This window comes from Rutidosis leptorrhynchoides, chromosome 3, assembly GCF_046630445.1.
Source record: "Rutidosis leptorrhynchoides isolate AG116_Rl617_1_P2 chromosome 3, CSIRO_AGI_Rlap_v1, whole genome shotgun sequence".
NCBI classification, from domain to species: Eukaryota; Viridiplantae; Streptophyta; class Magnoliopsida; order Asterales; family Asteraceae; genus Rutidosis; species Rutidosis leptorrhynchoides.
The window spans coordinates 427,741,699-427,758,809 of NC_092335.1; the positions used below are offsets into that span (position 1 = coordinate 427,741,699).

Here is a 17,111-nt window from a genome sequence, read left to right on the forward strand (position 1 = left end):
AATGGGTGTATTGACTTTTATTGAGTCAAACGGGTCAAAATGGACCAAGATTGGTTAACGTTATTAGTGTTTTGTGTTAAAACCTAGTGATTTAAAGTGTATGAAGGCCTTGAGTGCCAAGAGTTAGGGTTTTTGGTAAGAATGACCCAAATTAGGGTTAAGTGTCAAAATGGGTCAAGATGACCTAGGATGGTGTGTGTTATGAGATTAGGCTAAGTTGATTTATTAATTATATGCTTGTGAAATAGGTACGTTACCTTGGAATTCAAGCTTGGTTTAATAATCACCGAAGGTTTAAGGTGAGTGGAATAATTATGCGTATGTGTATATAATGTATTTATTTGTGTTGCGTGAATGTGGCATTGTCGCGGTGTTCAAGACACCACATTCTAGGTAACGAGTAGTATTGTCGCGGTGTTTAAGGCACTACTCATTGTGTAATTGACTTGTGGTATTGTCGCGGTGTTTAAGACGCCACAATGTCATGGGAGTGGAAGTGTCGCGGTGTTCAAGACACCACTCATTGTATTGAATGAAGTGTGGATTCGTCGCGGTGTTTAAGACGCCACATTGTTGTAAGGGTGAGTTAGTCGCGGTGTTTAAGACATCACCCGGGGACTAGTGATTACGCGGTGTGTAAGTAACACTAGTGGATGTTATGAACTCCAACGGTCTTGTAAGTACCGTTTCCCTTGTTCGAATCGGTTAACCAAGGTTGCGTGAATTATGTAGTGAAAGTGCTTAATTATGAATCGTATGCTATTGTATTATTAGCTACTTGTGGAATTGCGGATATTGGTATATGCATATTATTGTTGCATGATTGTCGAATTGTTGATCCCGCGTATGAGGTTGCGTAAGTGATGCAAGTAGGTAGATTATATATGTATATGTATAATTATTGTGCTCACTAAGCTTTGCTTACCCTCTCGTTGTTTACCTTTTTATAGGTTCGTGTGTGGATAAGGGTAAGGGCATTACCTTGGATTGAGTTTCCCGCTTCGATGATTAAGAAGCGCTTTTGGTTTTGGCTTGGAGTTTGACCGAGACTTGGGTAGTTTAACCCCAAACACCATGCTCGTTGTGTCGTTTGGCAATTAAACTTTTGTGGTCGAAACTCTAATTTGTATTAAACTTGTATTCTTACACTTAGTGGCAATTTGGGCACGTGTGGGCCCCACTTTGTAAAACTCGCTCAAACCTTAGTTATGTGCTAGTTTTACATATATTAATGTACGGTTAAAAGCGTTTTGGCTAAATGTGTCGGGAAGTCGCTCATCTTTTTCGCATTAAAGGCAACCGGCAACAGCCAGCTTTTGCGCGGCGCGCAAGCTGGGGCGCGCGGCGCGCAAACAGTCTTCCAGCAAAAAAAAAATTTTTAGCTAAAATTTAACGAGGTTTAGTCGGTGGTTGGTTTGGGTTGTCACAATCTAATAAGCATTCGTTCAAGATTAACTAGACATGATTCAAAAGTATCACCAAAAATTGAAAAGTCATCCATGAAAACTTCCATGCATTCTTCTATCATGTCGTGGAAAATCGCCATCATGCACCTTTGAAAGGTTGCAGGGGCGTTGCAAAGTCCAAATGGCATGCGTTTATAAGCAAAAGTACCATAAGGGCACGTGAATGTGGTTTTCTCTTGGTCCTCGGGTGCTATTGGAATTTGAAAATATCCGGAAAAACCGTCAAGAAAACAATAGTAACTATTTCCGGCTAATCTTTCTAACATTTGATCAATGAAAGGTAAGGGAAAGTGATCTTTTCTGGTGGCGTCATTTAATTTTCTATAATCTATACAAATACGCCATCATGTTACAGTCCTAGTAGGAATAAGCTCATTTTTTTCATTTGTGATGACAGTCATGCCACTTTCTTAGGCACGCATTGAACTGGACTTACCCATGGACTATCAGAGATTGGATAAATTAAACCTGCATCGAGCAGTTTAATAATTTCTTTCTTAACAACATCTTTCATATTAGGATTTAGTCTTCGTTGGCGTTGCACATACATTTTATGACCTTCTTCCATAAGGATTTTATGTGTGCAATACGAAGGACTTATGCCTTTAATATCATGAATCTTCCATGCAATAGCTGGTTTATGAGCTTTTAGCACAGAAATGAGTTGAGATTTTTTATTTTCCGTAAGAGAAGACGAAATTATTACAGGTAATTTAGATTCATCATGTAAATAAGCATATTCCAAATGGTTTGGAAGTGGCTTTAACTCTAATGTCGGTGGTTCTTCTATCGATGATTTATATTGATATCTGTCTTCTTCTTTTAGCATTTGAATTTCTTCGGTTCTTGGTTCATATCCATTAGCCATGAGTGCGGCTAACATTTCAGCTTCATCAATTGGTTCAGTTCTTTCTCCTAAAGAACATTCTCCTGTTCCTTGTAATTCTGAAAATTCTTCTAACAATTTTGCATGTGAATCTATAATTTGAATATAATAACATGTATCATCTGCAGATTGCGGTTGTTGCATGGCTCTATCAACAGAAAAGGTAACACTCTCGTCCTCTATACTTAGGGTCAGTTTCTTACAAAACAGGTCTATTATTGCTTTAGCCGTGTTTAAGAATGGTCTTCCTAATATGAGAGGAACTCGAGAATCTTCTTCCATGTCCAGAATAACAAAATCTACTGGAAATACTAAAGTACCAACTTTAACTAGCATGTTCTCCATTATCCCTCTAGAATATTTTACTGATCGATCAGCTAGTTGTATGCTTATTCGTGTTGGTTTCAATTCTCCAAGGTCTAGTTTAGCGTATAGTGAATACGGCATTAAATTTATACTAGCACATAAGTCTGCCAATGCTTCTATTGAACTAAGACTATCCAGAAAACATGGAATTGTGAAACTTCCTGGATCTGATAATTTTTGTGATATCTTATTCAACAGCACTGCAGAACAATTAGCATTCATAGTAACAGCAGAGAGTTCTTCCATTTTCTTTCTATTTGTGATTAGATCGTTCAGAAATTTAGCATATCTTGGCATTCCTGAAATCACATCAATGAAAGGAAGATTGACATTTATCTGTTTAAACATATTCAAGAATTTGGATTGCTCGGCTTCAAGTCTTTCTTTTCTCATTTTACTCGGGTAAGGAAGTGGTGGTTGGTATGGTTTAACATAAGGTTTAGCCTTAACTATGTTATCTTCATTAACCTTTTCAACTACCGGTTCTGTTTCCTTTTCTTGTTCAGGTTGTTATTCATGTGGAGTAGGAATAGAGTCATCGGAAATTACAGGTATTTCAGGTGGTTTAAGTGTAATACCACTTCTTGTGGTAATGGCTTTAGCTGTTTCATTCTGGGGGTTAGCATTTGTATCGCTAGGTAGACTTTCCGGTTTTCTTTCACCTATTAACCTTGCTAGGTTGCTTACTTCTTGTTCCAGATTTTGAATAGAAGCTTGTTGATTTCTAAATGCTTGAGCATTTTGTTCATTGGTTTGTTTCTGAGATGTGAAAAATTGAGTTTGAGATTCAACTAGCTTCGATATCATGTCTTCTAAATTTGGCTTTTTATCATCGGTTTGTGGTGATTTATTTTGAAAAAAAGGTCTTTGCTGATTGTAAGTATTATTGGATACTTGTTGATTGCTAGGACCTTGTTGGTTGTTGTATGGAACATTTAGGTTATAATTCTGATTTTGATTGTAGATTGGTCTTGGCGGTTGATAATTATTCTGATAATTATTTCCAGGCCTTTGGTTTATATATGAAACATTCTCTCTTTGTTCTATTGTTTGTTCAATACTGAGACAATCTTTTGTCAAATGTGGTCCTCCACACTGTTCACAACTAATTCGTATAGAGTGAATATCTTTCGTCATCTTTTCCATTCGTCTCTCGACAGCATCTATCTTTGCAGAAATTGAATCAAAGTCATGGCTAGAATCGGCTCTAGCCTCTTTAGATGATCTAACAATATCTTTTTCTTGATGCCACTCATGTGAGTGGGAAGCAGTGTTATCAATAATTTTGTAAGCTTCAGTTGCGGTTTTCATCATAATGGAACCACCAGCTGCTATATCGATGTCTTTTTGTATAGTGATGTCGCATCCTTGGTAGAATATTTGTACTATTTTATAAGTGTCTAGACCATGTTGCGGACATCCTCTTAACAACTTTTCAAATCTTGTCCACGCCTCATATAGAGTTTCATTTGGCTTTTGCGTGAATGTAACAATTTCTCCTTGAAGTCTCACGGCTTTAGATGCCGGAAAGAATTGTTTAAGAAATTTTTCAACTAAAACATCCCATGTATCAATCGCCCCTTCAGGTAACGATTCTAACCAATCTTTGGCTTCTCCCTTTAATGTCCAGGGAAATAACATGAGATGGATCTGTTCATCCTCTACTTCTCTGATTTTGAATAGAGTACAGATCCTATTAAAGGTTCGAAGATGTTCGTTTGGATCTTCCTTCGGCGCACCACTAAATTGGCATTGATTAGTACCATGTGTATGATTTGTCCTTTGATTTCATAATCTGGCGCATTAATGTCTGGTTGAGTAATTGCATGACCTTGGCCAGTGCGTTTAGCTCTCATTCGGTCTTCCATACTTAGAGGTTCCAGATTTTCCATGATTGAATTTGTTGAATCTGAGTCACTAAGGGATTCTGATTTAATAGTTTCTTTCTCGACAATTTCTGGATGAGTGATTTGTGGTTCAGGAGGAATGATTAGTGGTTCAGGATCTCTGAATTGTCCCTGAATATCCTCCGGATTCTCAATTGTGAGGTCGGGTTCAAAAAATGGATTATCGGAAATTTGAATTGGAGTACTTGGTCGACTAGATGACGATTCTAAAGAAAAATCAACGGCGACAATATTGGCTAGATGTCTTGATCAAGTTACAGGTGGTGAACGTATGAAAGGTGGGGAACGTTTTGCTCGGTGCATTCACTGAATATCCTATTAGTTATAATAATAAAAATTATATAAGTTATCAAATTAATAGACTTTTCTGATTTTGCCCACGTTTCGAATAGCCAATAGATGCAGCAGGTAGCCAGGACCCTTTAAATCGGAAGCCCATAACTCGCCACTAACAAATCCAACTATTACTACGAACCAGAAAATTTTGGATGTCTATCAATTTAACCACTTAAAATAATTTTTCGTCAAAATTTTGAAGAAAAAAAAATCTATGTCCTAAAAACTAGAGCGGCGAGAAATAAGAAAGAAAAAGAGCGCGTCGGAAAACGTCGAAAAATAAAAGGTCGAAAAATAAAAATAAGAAAGTAGCGCGTCGAAACTTAAAAATCTAAAAACTAAATATTAAAACATGCATCTAAAGGTATTAAAACTTAAAAGAAATTCTATATCCGAAACGGCAATAACTTAAATAGGTACTAAAATCTATTAAAACTAAAGCGATAAGCGACGTCGTAAAATTCTAAAGCGCCTAAGTCTTAATCTAAAGAAAAAGTACTTAAAGGATTTTACGGCAAAGCCTAAAAATCTAGAAATAAAAATAACTACGGCAAAATACTAAGTTACGAACTAATTACGAGAGAAAAATATAAATATTACGAATAAACGATTAAAAAGATACAAAATTTAAAAAATAAATATTAAATTATAAAAATACAATTTTTACAAAAATATTATTTTTATAATTTTATTTTATAAAAATATTAGTTTTATATATTAATAAAACTAATTAAAACTTAAAATTAATTAAAACTAAACTTACACTAATTATATTAAATTAAAACCTTAATTTTAATTAATAATAATTAATTTTAACCCTAATTTCGTAATTAATGCTGTCCAATGTTTGACCTGTCAGAGAACTCCGCGAGTGCGGATACCAGCTGGCAAAAAGCTCCGCGAGTGCGGATGATTCAAATTCAGCTGAGCTGCAGGTAGAATTCGTGCAGGTTCAGTTGTTTTTTTTTTTTTTTTTAATTTTTTACTTTGTTTTTAATTTTCTGTTTTTATTTTATAGAAAATATAATTTAAACAAAACTTATATTTTTTTTCAAATACTTATTAGTTTGTTGTAACTAAAAAAATAAACTTTTTTAAATTAAAACACCTAAACACCTATATATATATATATATATATATATATATTATGTTTTTATATTTTTGTTTTTATATTTAAAAACTTATATTTTTACAAAAATAATTTAAAACTTAATAAAAATTTTTTTATAGCGTTTCGCCTTGGGCTTTTATGAAGTTCCCCGGCAGCGGCGCCAAAAATACTTGATGTGTGCAGCGGTGTATACAAAATAGTTATATTTTTACTACGAAATACTATTAAATACGATACAATTTTACACAAGTTATTTATTTATTTATAGAGTGGATATACCTAAACCTTGCTACAACACTTATAGGCAGTGTACCTAATCGTACAGTAGTGTAGTTTTTAGTAAGTCCGGTTCGTCCACAGGGAACTAGCCAAGTTTAACGCTATATTTTTAAAACTAAATTTGTATATAAATATATATATATTTATAAGTAGTATTATTATTATAAAAGAGGGTTTTTACCGTTTATTGACCGATTTGTCGATTTTAAAAGTTTAGTCGCAGTTAAAACCTAATGTAAAATATTAAAAATAAATATAACTTTATTTAAAGCGTAAAGTAAATGACAATAATTAAAATGCGATAAATAAAATTGCGATAATTAAAAAGTACGATAATTAAAAGTGAAATAAATAAAATGGCAGTAAATAAAAGTGCGATAAAATATGAAATAAAAGAATTATGCTTATTTAAACTTCCGTAATCATGATGTTTGACGTGTTGATTTTAGTTTATTACCATGGGTTAATTGTCCTTTGTCCTGGATTATTCGATATGTCCATCTGGTTTTTGTCCATAACAGTCCATCAGTCATAAATATAAAGTGCGAGTGTCCTCGTCAAATTATCCTTATATCCGAAGTCAAATATTCAACTAATTGGGGACTTAAACTGTAATAAGGTTTTAATACTTTATTATCAATTACACCAAGTGTCCTTGCATATAATCCACCCCTGTTTTAATGAGTCCATTGACTATTAATCCATTCCCATGTCCGGTCAAATGAACGATTATTAGTACTTATAAATATCCCGCCCATCGTGTTCGATCGAGTGTATGTGGTTATTTATAGGTACGTCCAATTGTAAATCTTTATATTAAATTAACGAACTATCATTCAATTAAACAAATATAAAGCTCATTAATAGCCCATAGTCTGATTTTCACAAGTGTCGGTCTTTTGTCCAAACCCCAATTATGGTACAAAGCCCAATAACCCCGTCTTTAATATTTAGTCTAACATCATGATTACTTCGATTTAAATAAGCATAATAATAACTTAGCTACGAGACATTAATTTAAAAAGGTTGAACATAACTTACAATGAGTATTAATAGCGTAGCGTTACACGGACAGAATTTCGACTTATACACTTACAACATTCGCCACTATAACCTTATTATTATTAAACTTAAATTAAAATTATAATTATAAAATATAAATATAAATATATCGTGAGAGAGAGAGATTGAAAAAGAGTGAGTAAAATCGATCAGAATGCGCGACCTTTTATAGCCCCACATTTCACTGTAGAGCTCCTCGAGTGCTGAGCTTTTATGCTTTACACCTCCGCGAGTGCGGAGGTCTGGAATCCAGCTCACCAAATGAATTTAACGTGGGCTGCTTTGATTAAAATAATATATAATATATATATATATATAATTAATTATATATAATATTATATTCTTGTGCATAGTTGACTTGTAATTTTTGGTCCGTTGCGTCGTGCGCTGAAAGTTGATTCATGTCTCGGTTCCGGATTTTCGAACGCCTTTTCGTATAATTTAATATCTTGTACTTTGTGTTTCACGGCTTGTACTCTTGTAATTTTTAGACGTTTCTCATCAATAATTTGAACCACTTTGATTGTACTTTGTACTTTTTAGCTTTTTAGTTGTTTGCATCTTCAAATCGTCGAATCTGTCTTTTGTCTTCTCCTTTTATTAATTAAACTAATATTACTTGTAAATAGAACAATTGCAACTAAAAGCTTGTCTTTCTTGAGGGATAATGCTATGAAATATATGTTCGTTTTTAGCATTATCAATATCCTAGGACCAGAAGTACCATATCTTAGTGCAATTGGAGCTCTTATGTATCTTACAAATTGTACAAGACCTAACATTTCGTTTGCAGTTAATTTATTGGCAAGGTTCAGCTCAGCTCCTACCAAATGACACTGGAATGGGATCAAACAAATGTTTTGATACCCTTGAAGAACTGCTGATTTAAAATTATTTTATTTAAACAATTCGAAATGAGATTTTTTTTGGTTATACAGATGCAGGTTATTAATCTGATCCACATAAAGTTAAATATCAAAGTAGATATGTATTCCTAAATGGAGGTACCGCAATATCATGTCGTTCTCAAAAAAACAAACACTTGTTACTACATCATCAAATCATGCCGAAGTGATTGCATTACATGAAGCTACTCGGGAATGTTTTTGGTTGAGATCAATGACACAACTCATTACTAATTCTTGTGGACAAGAACGCGATAAAAGTCCAACAACTATCTATGAAGATAATGCAGCTTGCATAGCACAGATGAAATAAGGGTATATAAAAAGTGACCGAACAAAACACATACATCCTTGATTATTCTCATACACTCAAGATTTCATTAAGGACAACCAAATTGAAATGAGATATGTTCAATCCAGCAAAAACTCTGCTGATCTTTTCACCAAAACACTCCCAACAGCTATTTTCAGAACGCATGTTCACAATATTGACATGAGACATGTTCAAAAGATGTAACAACTCAACGATGTCCACTTGAGGGGGAGTTAACTCATGATGCACTCTTTTTCCCTTAGCTAAAGTTTTTTCCACTAGGTTTTCTTTAGCAAGGTTTTTAACGAGGCAGTACTAGTTGATCTCTAATGAAACAAAAATTGCCATCCAAGGGGGAGTGTTATAATACAAGCCACAAAGTCATGGATGATCAATTTCACCTTACTTACTACCCATGCTTGTCGTTGAAATCATGGATGGTGTATTTAAATAATGAAAGGCTATATGTGTTATTGTAGGTATACTATTTCCTCAAATACTTTGGTGAATCTGCCAAACAAATTGTGTACTAAATATTACAATTTAGCCATTATGTATTACTGGACCATCATGTTTGCTCATTGAATGATCGAAGTAGCACAATTTCTTCAATCTATACTTCTTATAGTATACTTTATCTTTTGTTATAAAAATATAATTACAAGTCTACAACTATAGATTAGGCCATTAAAGGTAGTTATAAACTACTAGAATTATAACATTTAGTAATTTATATTTAAAATACATATCTTAATAATTGATATAAAACTTAGCACCTGCTATTATGTAAATTTCTATATGCCATATAAAGCAAACTTAATGTAACTAAAAGAAAATAGGAAAAAGGTGGAAAAACATAAAATAAAGATAGATAGGTTTTTTTCATAAAAAAGAAATGTTATTTAGTTAAAGAATAAAATTTGAAGGACATATTAAATTAGAAAGAAAAAAAAAGGATAATGACAGGAAAAAATGATGAGAAGAAAAATGTAGAAGTATTTTATGTGTTTAGAAAAAAGAAGGAAAAAAAAGATTTGTATAGAAATAGTGAATTTAAAAAAAAATTAAAAATGCCAATTTGAAAAGAATAAAAATGGTTATGAACTGTGGTTTATAGTTTAATATATATAATAAATTGATAAGTATAATAATAAAATAAATAGAGGTGTGACCGTGTTAAAGTGAAGACATATGTCACTGATACATAGTGTAGTGTGATGTGTTAGTTATGAGAAAGAAATGGTAAGGCAACACTAATGTGACACCGTATTAAAGTTAAGACATATGTCATCGATAAAAATAGTCTTAATGGTAAAAGTGGTAAGGTACTACTCCGTGTAACTTTATTGTAAAATTTGCTAAATATGAATCCTTTACACGTAGTATTAGTCTCTTACATTCACTTTGATATACATGAGCATACATTATCCACTGAAATAATTGGGATAAAAAATTTGATATGGGCAACAATGAAATATACACTTTCAATTTCGGGTAACACTTCCATTGTGTTCAAAATCCCCAATCACAGAAGTTATTTCCTGCCCAATTTTCTTAAATAACTTAGCACCATTAAAACCACTTGTGTTTGATCCATACTGGATCAATGGGATTCTATTAATATCCAAACAATGCAATATTATCACCGACACAATCGAACCAACAAACATAGATATTGGACCGAAAATCCATAACAGCAAAATGGTTGCAAAGTATAAAGCTCGCAACCCGACTGCCCAAAAGTTACTTCCTCTAATCACGGCCGTTTGAATGCAATGAACAGGGATATCACCTGTAGCCATGCTTATAAGGAAACTAGCATGTACAAAGTGTCGTGTAGTTTGTACAAAACACGCAAAGGCGAGCAGGAAACAACTTAAAAGGGCTATATATTTGATGGAGTTTGTGGTTTGACTTGTGTCACCATAGATAAAACTGCTTTTAAGAAAGTTACTTGATGAGTTTCCAAGTATAGTTCCAATAAGAGAACATAGAACTAGTGAAATTGCACATAAGGAGGTTGAGCCTGATAGTTGCCCGTTAATAACCGCTATACCAAACGATCTGTCTTTCGCGTCAATCTGCATCATATTGCAAAAAGAAAATAAGCATTTATCAAGTTATAACTAAATTATGGTGTGTTTGTTAACCTCTTAATTGAACGGTCCAGCGATGTTCAACACTCAACACGTTTGTTTCTGACCTCTGAATGATATATGATGCAGAATATATGGTTCAACATTCAGTGATGAACCATTAAGAGATGAAACTCTCTTAACCATTAAGCACCTAAATGTATTTTCAGTTATATCTTCCTCAAATAATATCCAGAACACTTAGCAAACAAGTATATTGAATTTTTTTATTCATGTAACATGTATTAAGGTAACTTTACTCAATTGATATCGTTCATTCAAATGAACCATTCAACGCTAAATCATTAAGTTTATCAAATACTTCGAATCATTTAGATCATGAACCATTCAACGCTAAATCGTTCAGTTTTATCAAACAAAATCTTAATTAGTAAACAAAATACAAAAATGCAGTGAAAAAATTTGAATATACCAGAAGCATTTTTTCAACCCATGCCTTCTTGTTATGATTCTCGTAACCGAGTGATGTGAGTTGAGGATGGTTGAGGTATCTGTACAGAAAGAAGAGATGATAGAAAAACATGATTGAGATCCCGAACGGCACAAGGATTAAATCCAAGTCTTCTTCTTTCCATGTCCACCACATCTTAATTTGTGCTCTTATGAAGTTTGTTTATGTATGATTTACTTATATGAAGGTAGGGTTGACTTTTTCTCAATCTTTTATTGAGATCTGATTATCACATGGAGTAGAATTCACAACATACAAATGTTTATTAATCCACCTCCAGACTACTACCTATTACAAATTATAAGTTACAAAATGACAGTTCTTGGCTTCTTACTACTTCAATATGTCATATTAACAGTACTTATTATATTCCAGTCAACCACTTCGAATGCATAATCATTCGACGTTTTCTTGACTGGATATATATGATGATGCGAGTTTAAATCGATTAGCATCTATTTGATTGCTAAAGTATACTAATGATGTATCTATTATGACCAGAATTTAATTATTTCTATAGTAAAATGTCAAGTTGTGTTCATTAATTGGTTATTAATTTAATTTTAATTAATTAATTCATAGCTATTACAGTATATCCGAGTAGTATTTCTATTAGTCAAGTTGCTTCTGTATATTTTCTTTATGTTGTTAAACCTTATCAACTTGTATGTATAATTAGTTATTTATTAGTATTCAACATGTAAATAATTTGACTATAGTCAAACAGAGCGAGCTGAATCTGAACTCCTAAATTGGGATTTCTTACGTACGTAGACATTAATTAATTACAGTAACATGAAATACTTTAACCAAATACTACAACTATTATCAGCATACAGGATTTCTTACGTACGTTGACATTAATTACAGTAACATGGGAAATGCAATCATCAAGAAGATTATGTAAGCTTTTTAAGTAGATGAAAAATGCTCACAACTATGAACATGCAGCTTCTTTTTGTAGTCAAAATGAGAAATGCCCAAGGATGTATAGCGTACATGTACTGATGATATGAAATAAACCAGTAGACGCTTATTACTACATAAGGCATATAATAACAATCAATTATGCCTACAATATCACATACGCAATCAAAAACGGCTTATGAAATCACAACACCACACTCGCAGCAACGTTGTGGTGTTGAGATTTCATGAGTCATTTTTTGGTTGCGTTTGAGGTATTGTTGGCATAATTGATTGTTATCATATGCCTTGTGTAGTAGTAAGTACTTCCTGATTTAGTTTACATCATAAGTACACGTACATTGTATGTATTTGGGCATTTCTCACGTTGAGGATTAAAAGAAAGGAGAAGTTCATTTTATATATGTATTGTTCGGCTACTACAATAACTACGATGGCTTTCTAGATTATGTTATTTCCCATGTCGAGAGCAAAAACAGAGGTTAGGTTAGGTTGACATTTCTGGCCACTCTTAACCTACTGCAAAAGTATATGTAGTGTTCTTTTATCTTCCCTTTTTATTGGCGACCTAGTCTTTCTTCTTCTTTGATTCGTTGGTCAGCGTGTCGGTCAAATTGAAGAGTTTGTTTTCATGTTTTGGTAGGTGTTAATGTGTGTACAAGGTGAAATGTTTATTATTTGATGTTCTTTAACGGGTTGTGGAAAGAGTTTTTGGTTTCGGTACGTTTTTTCACTGAGAATGAGGCTGATGATTGCGTTGTGTATGGAATGATTACATGAGTAGCCTGCTGCTGTGGTAGTGTGTATGGAATGATTACATGAGTAGCGTTTGTTACATGTGGTAAGCGTTAGTAGAGTATTATTTAAGTTCTATATGATTGTGAATATATCATTGTACCTGGTGGGTTCATGTGATGATGTCTGCAGTTGGTAAGCTGCACTTGTAGATTTTGTTTCCTGAGTCAACAACAAATTCAGGGACACGTTTGTATGTTGCACGGCTATAGTGAATTTGCAATAAGTGTGTGGTTCCTTCGAGTGCTTTCATAGGCAGTGGGATTTGGCGAGGGTCTTTATGTCCCATATTAGTGACCAATGATTGGCATGTTTTTCCAGTTATGGTGGTTCCTGTTGTTGAGAAGAACGTGAAAGCGCTTGTGGCACAACCATCTTCAATGAACGCTTTGAAACAATAATTGTGTTTTTTAAGGTTGGTTAGTTTTGGTCATTATGTTGGGTTGAAACTTGCCTTTATTAAAAACTTCTAGTTTAATGTTACCTGTTGTACGTGATCTTGACAGTTAGTAGTGTTGTCTATGGAAATCAGCTTTTTCTTGCATAGTGAGCAGTTGTGTTCTGTAGTGTTCCTTCGCAAGTGAATCTATATGCCTGTATTTGCAGTCTGTAGCTATTAAATTAATTCGTCGTCAAGAAATTGAATAGTATTACATACGAAGATACTTTATACATATCGAAACCAAGATTGGATTCCGTGACCATTCAAATATTCATTTATTTATCCTTTTTTTGTTGTCTTTTTTAACCTACCTTAGGTCTTCATTGTGTTATAGAATAGAAACCCGTGAGAATTACTTTATTAATTATGCGTATTTATAGATTACATGACGAAACCCTAATTGGTAAAACTCTAATGGACCGAGCCCATAATGCAATCGGGCTGGACCAATACTAATACTCTAACAATTTGTTATAGAATAGAAACCCGTGAGAATTACTTTATTACTTATGCGTATTTATAGATTACATGACGAACCCCTAATTGGTAAAACCCTAATGGAGTAATGGACCGAGCCCACAATGCAATCGGGCTTGACCAATACTAATACTCTAACACCTTGTAGAACTATCAGTTGAAGTATGAACACAGATTGGCTTCCAAGGGCAACCACACATATGACAAAAAAAATATGTTTTAGCCACGTGATTGGCTTCCAAGGCCGCTGATTACTTTTCCTCCCATTTCACTTACCGGACTCGATCCATTTTGTTTCTCCAATTTAGTTGTTACACATCATCTTCAACCGATATTCCCATTCAGGAGCCCCAAATGAGTGTTTATCAAGTTAAAATTGGTTAACAAAACTAAGTAAACAAACCATCATTAAGAGACCAGTGGTTGGAGATGTATATATTTACATTTACATTTACATTTACATTATTCCAGTCAACCACTACAAATGCATAATCATGAGTCGTTTTCATGACTGAATCTATATGATAATGCAGTTTAAATCGATTGACATATATCTATATTCTCTAACAATTGTTGAAGTATAGTAATGACGTATCTATATGACCACAATTTAAATCATTATTTGTAGTAAAATGTCAAGTTGTGTTCATTATTTGGTATTTAAGTAATCATTGGTTAATTCATAGGGATTATAGTACTTTTATTAGCCAAGTTGCTTCTGTATAAATTATTAATGTTGTTAAACTTATCAACTTGTTTGTTTTATTAGCTATTTAGTACTTATTAAGTAGAAAATTTCACTATAGTCAAACAGAGCTAGCTGAATCTGAACTCCTAAATTTTGGATTTCTTACATAGACATTAAGGTTCAAATATAGACTTATCCTTTTTGACATCTTATTTTGGCTTGATGAGATACACCTTGATTCTGATTATTAATGTTATCCTCTATGTGCGTAAATCGTATGTGGCCTTATGATAGATAATACATATAGAAACAACACAATTAGCGGATATTTAGTTAGGCTTATTATTTTCGGGCTAAATAGTACTAAATGCAGCTGAATCTGTGTATCCAAAAGCAAGTCACAAATTTTTAGCTAATTACATCCTTTGTTCATTGATCTCACTCAGTGTTGTAAATCTCCCGAGATCTCCCCCCGGATCTCGTTTTTAGAAGGCAACCGAGACGAGATGTTCATCTCCCGAGATTTCTCGGTCAACGGGGTCAAACTTAGTCAAAGCCACGTTTTCTCGGATTTTCTTGCTAATTTGTAAGATTTTCTTGTAAAATTCGTAATTTCTAAGATTTTCTCGCTCATTTCTCGGATATTTTTGTAAAATCTCGTAAAAAAGTATATAAATATACATATATTTATGTTATTATGTATATTTTTATTAAAAAACTATAAAGTCAACGTAAGTCAACATCCGAGATCTCCCCGAGATTATTCCGAGATGCCGAGATCTCCCTAAAAAAGTTCAAACGAGATATCCCGAGATCCGAATTCTCCAACCTTGATCTCACTAATCAGTTAATCAAATACAGGTACAAATTTGATACAAACTAAACCCTAACTTCAAACAACTACCACCGTATTTCAGCTAATCAAATAATAATTAATTAATTAAATACAAATAAAAATCATAAAACCAGAAACTACCATTTGAATTGTAATAAATGGTCGAATTACCTTGCGAACGCCATTTAAATCATATGAAAAAAGGTGAAATGACCGTAGGATACACGTCAATATTCAGCTGAAGCATTGAATTACTTCGTTGGTGTTGTAACCATGAATGTCGCTCTTTTATCTACGGTCCATTTATCGACTGTTTAGTTTTTATTTATCAAACAATCTTCATTCATGTTTTTTAGCCGAAATTGCCATTTACATAACGACGAATATGTTGCATTTGAATGATGAATTATTTTTTTCGCTTCAACATTTGGATTAATATTGATAGCCCTAATTTCTCGATTCATTCTAACATTCACCTTAATTTAGGAGAAATTTTTTGTTTGCGAATTTTAGGTTAAAACTTTAAAAAAAATGAGTATAGTTAATTTTTTCTAGCCATTATAATTATCCTTTTTTTTTTTTTTTTAAAGCAAGTAAAACTTTCATTGATAAATGGAATATTTACAAAGCCCTATAAACTATACATTATGATGTGTCATAAATATGGATAAAAAAGAAAAAAATGAACCTCGAATCATAAAAACATGAACGAAGAGACACTAAACCCCGCGGCACTTGAGTGAATTCGAGCTGAGCTGGAGCGGCCAGACAGTACCGCTGATGCGATGACAAAGTTGACCACTACAGCCCATTTAACCAAGTGAATAGTGTGATTTACGACATGACTTCATGACCGGTTTCGAGACCGTACGAGAGCTTTGTATCCAATTAGCCGATGCCCGTGCTATGAGTGTTCAAGGATGTGTAGAACGAGGGATTGATGAGCCACTGATGCCATTCGATTGTTGATTTCTTTGAAGCCATTATAATTATCCTACATACCAAAACACACACAGAATTTCGTCGTTTCAGTTGTTTCGAATTTTCATTTTGAGTTTACAGTGCAATCGGTTCCTCAACTTTAGCTCAATATACACAGCGACCCCTCAAGTTTACATTTTTCCAGGGGTTGAAAGTGTAAATATATAATTTTATTAAAATAAAAGAAACTAATTTCACCCGAATTTTTAACGGGCCCTATCTTCCCGGCGGTACGAGTTAAATTTTTTCGAGACCACCGTTCAACTCGAAATAATTTTACGGACACAACGCGACTAACTATACGCGAAACATACATCATTAAAAAAACACTAAATATTTCGAGCTATATTTCATACATATACATACACGTACAACAAACAACTCAACTGATAGTGCTCTAAATGAACATATATTTAGTATCAATATCCTTCCAATATGTAAAGTTTTTAGTTGCAATTGTTCTAATTCCAAGTAATATTCGTTTAAATAAATAAGTGCGAAGACTGAAGACGCAAATGACGATTTGAAGACGCAAATGACCAAAAAGCTCAAATGTACAAGATACAATCCAAGTGGTTCAATTTATTGATGAGAAACGTCTAAAAATTACAAGAGTACAAGTCGCGGAACGCAAAGTACAAGATTTCAAAGCGTACGAAAAGACGTTCGAAAATCCGGAACCGAGACATAAACCGAGCATCAACTCGCGAGTCAACATGCCTAAAATT

At 33.4% G+C, this 17,111-nt stretch overlaps 1 protein-coding gene across 1 annotated transcript; it reads right to left on the minus strand.

Moving 5' to 3' along the window:
- Nucleotides 1-10,099: 10,099 nt before the first annotated feature.
- Nucleotides 10,100-15,587, minus strand: LOC139897852 (uncharacterized). The gene is made up of 3 exons (XM_071880568.1): nucleotides 15,574-15,587; nucleotides 11,200-11,278; nucleotides 10,100-10,712 (listed from the first exon to the last, which is right to left on the minus strand). The coding sequence occupies exons 1-3, from the start codon at nucleotides 15,585-15,587 to the stop codon at nucleotides 10,116-10,118; spliced, it is 690 nt and encodes a 229-aa protein (XP_071736669.1). The 3' UTR covers nucleotides 10,100-10,115.
- Nucleotides 15,588-17,111: the final 1,524 nt, after the last annotated feature.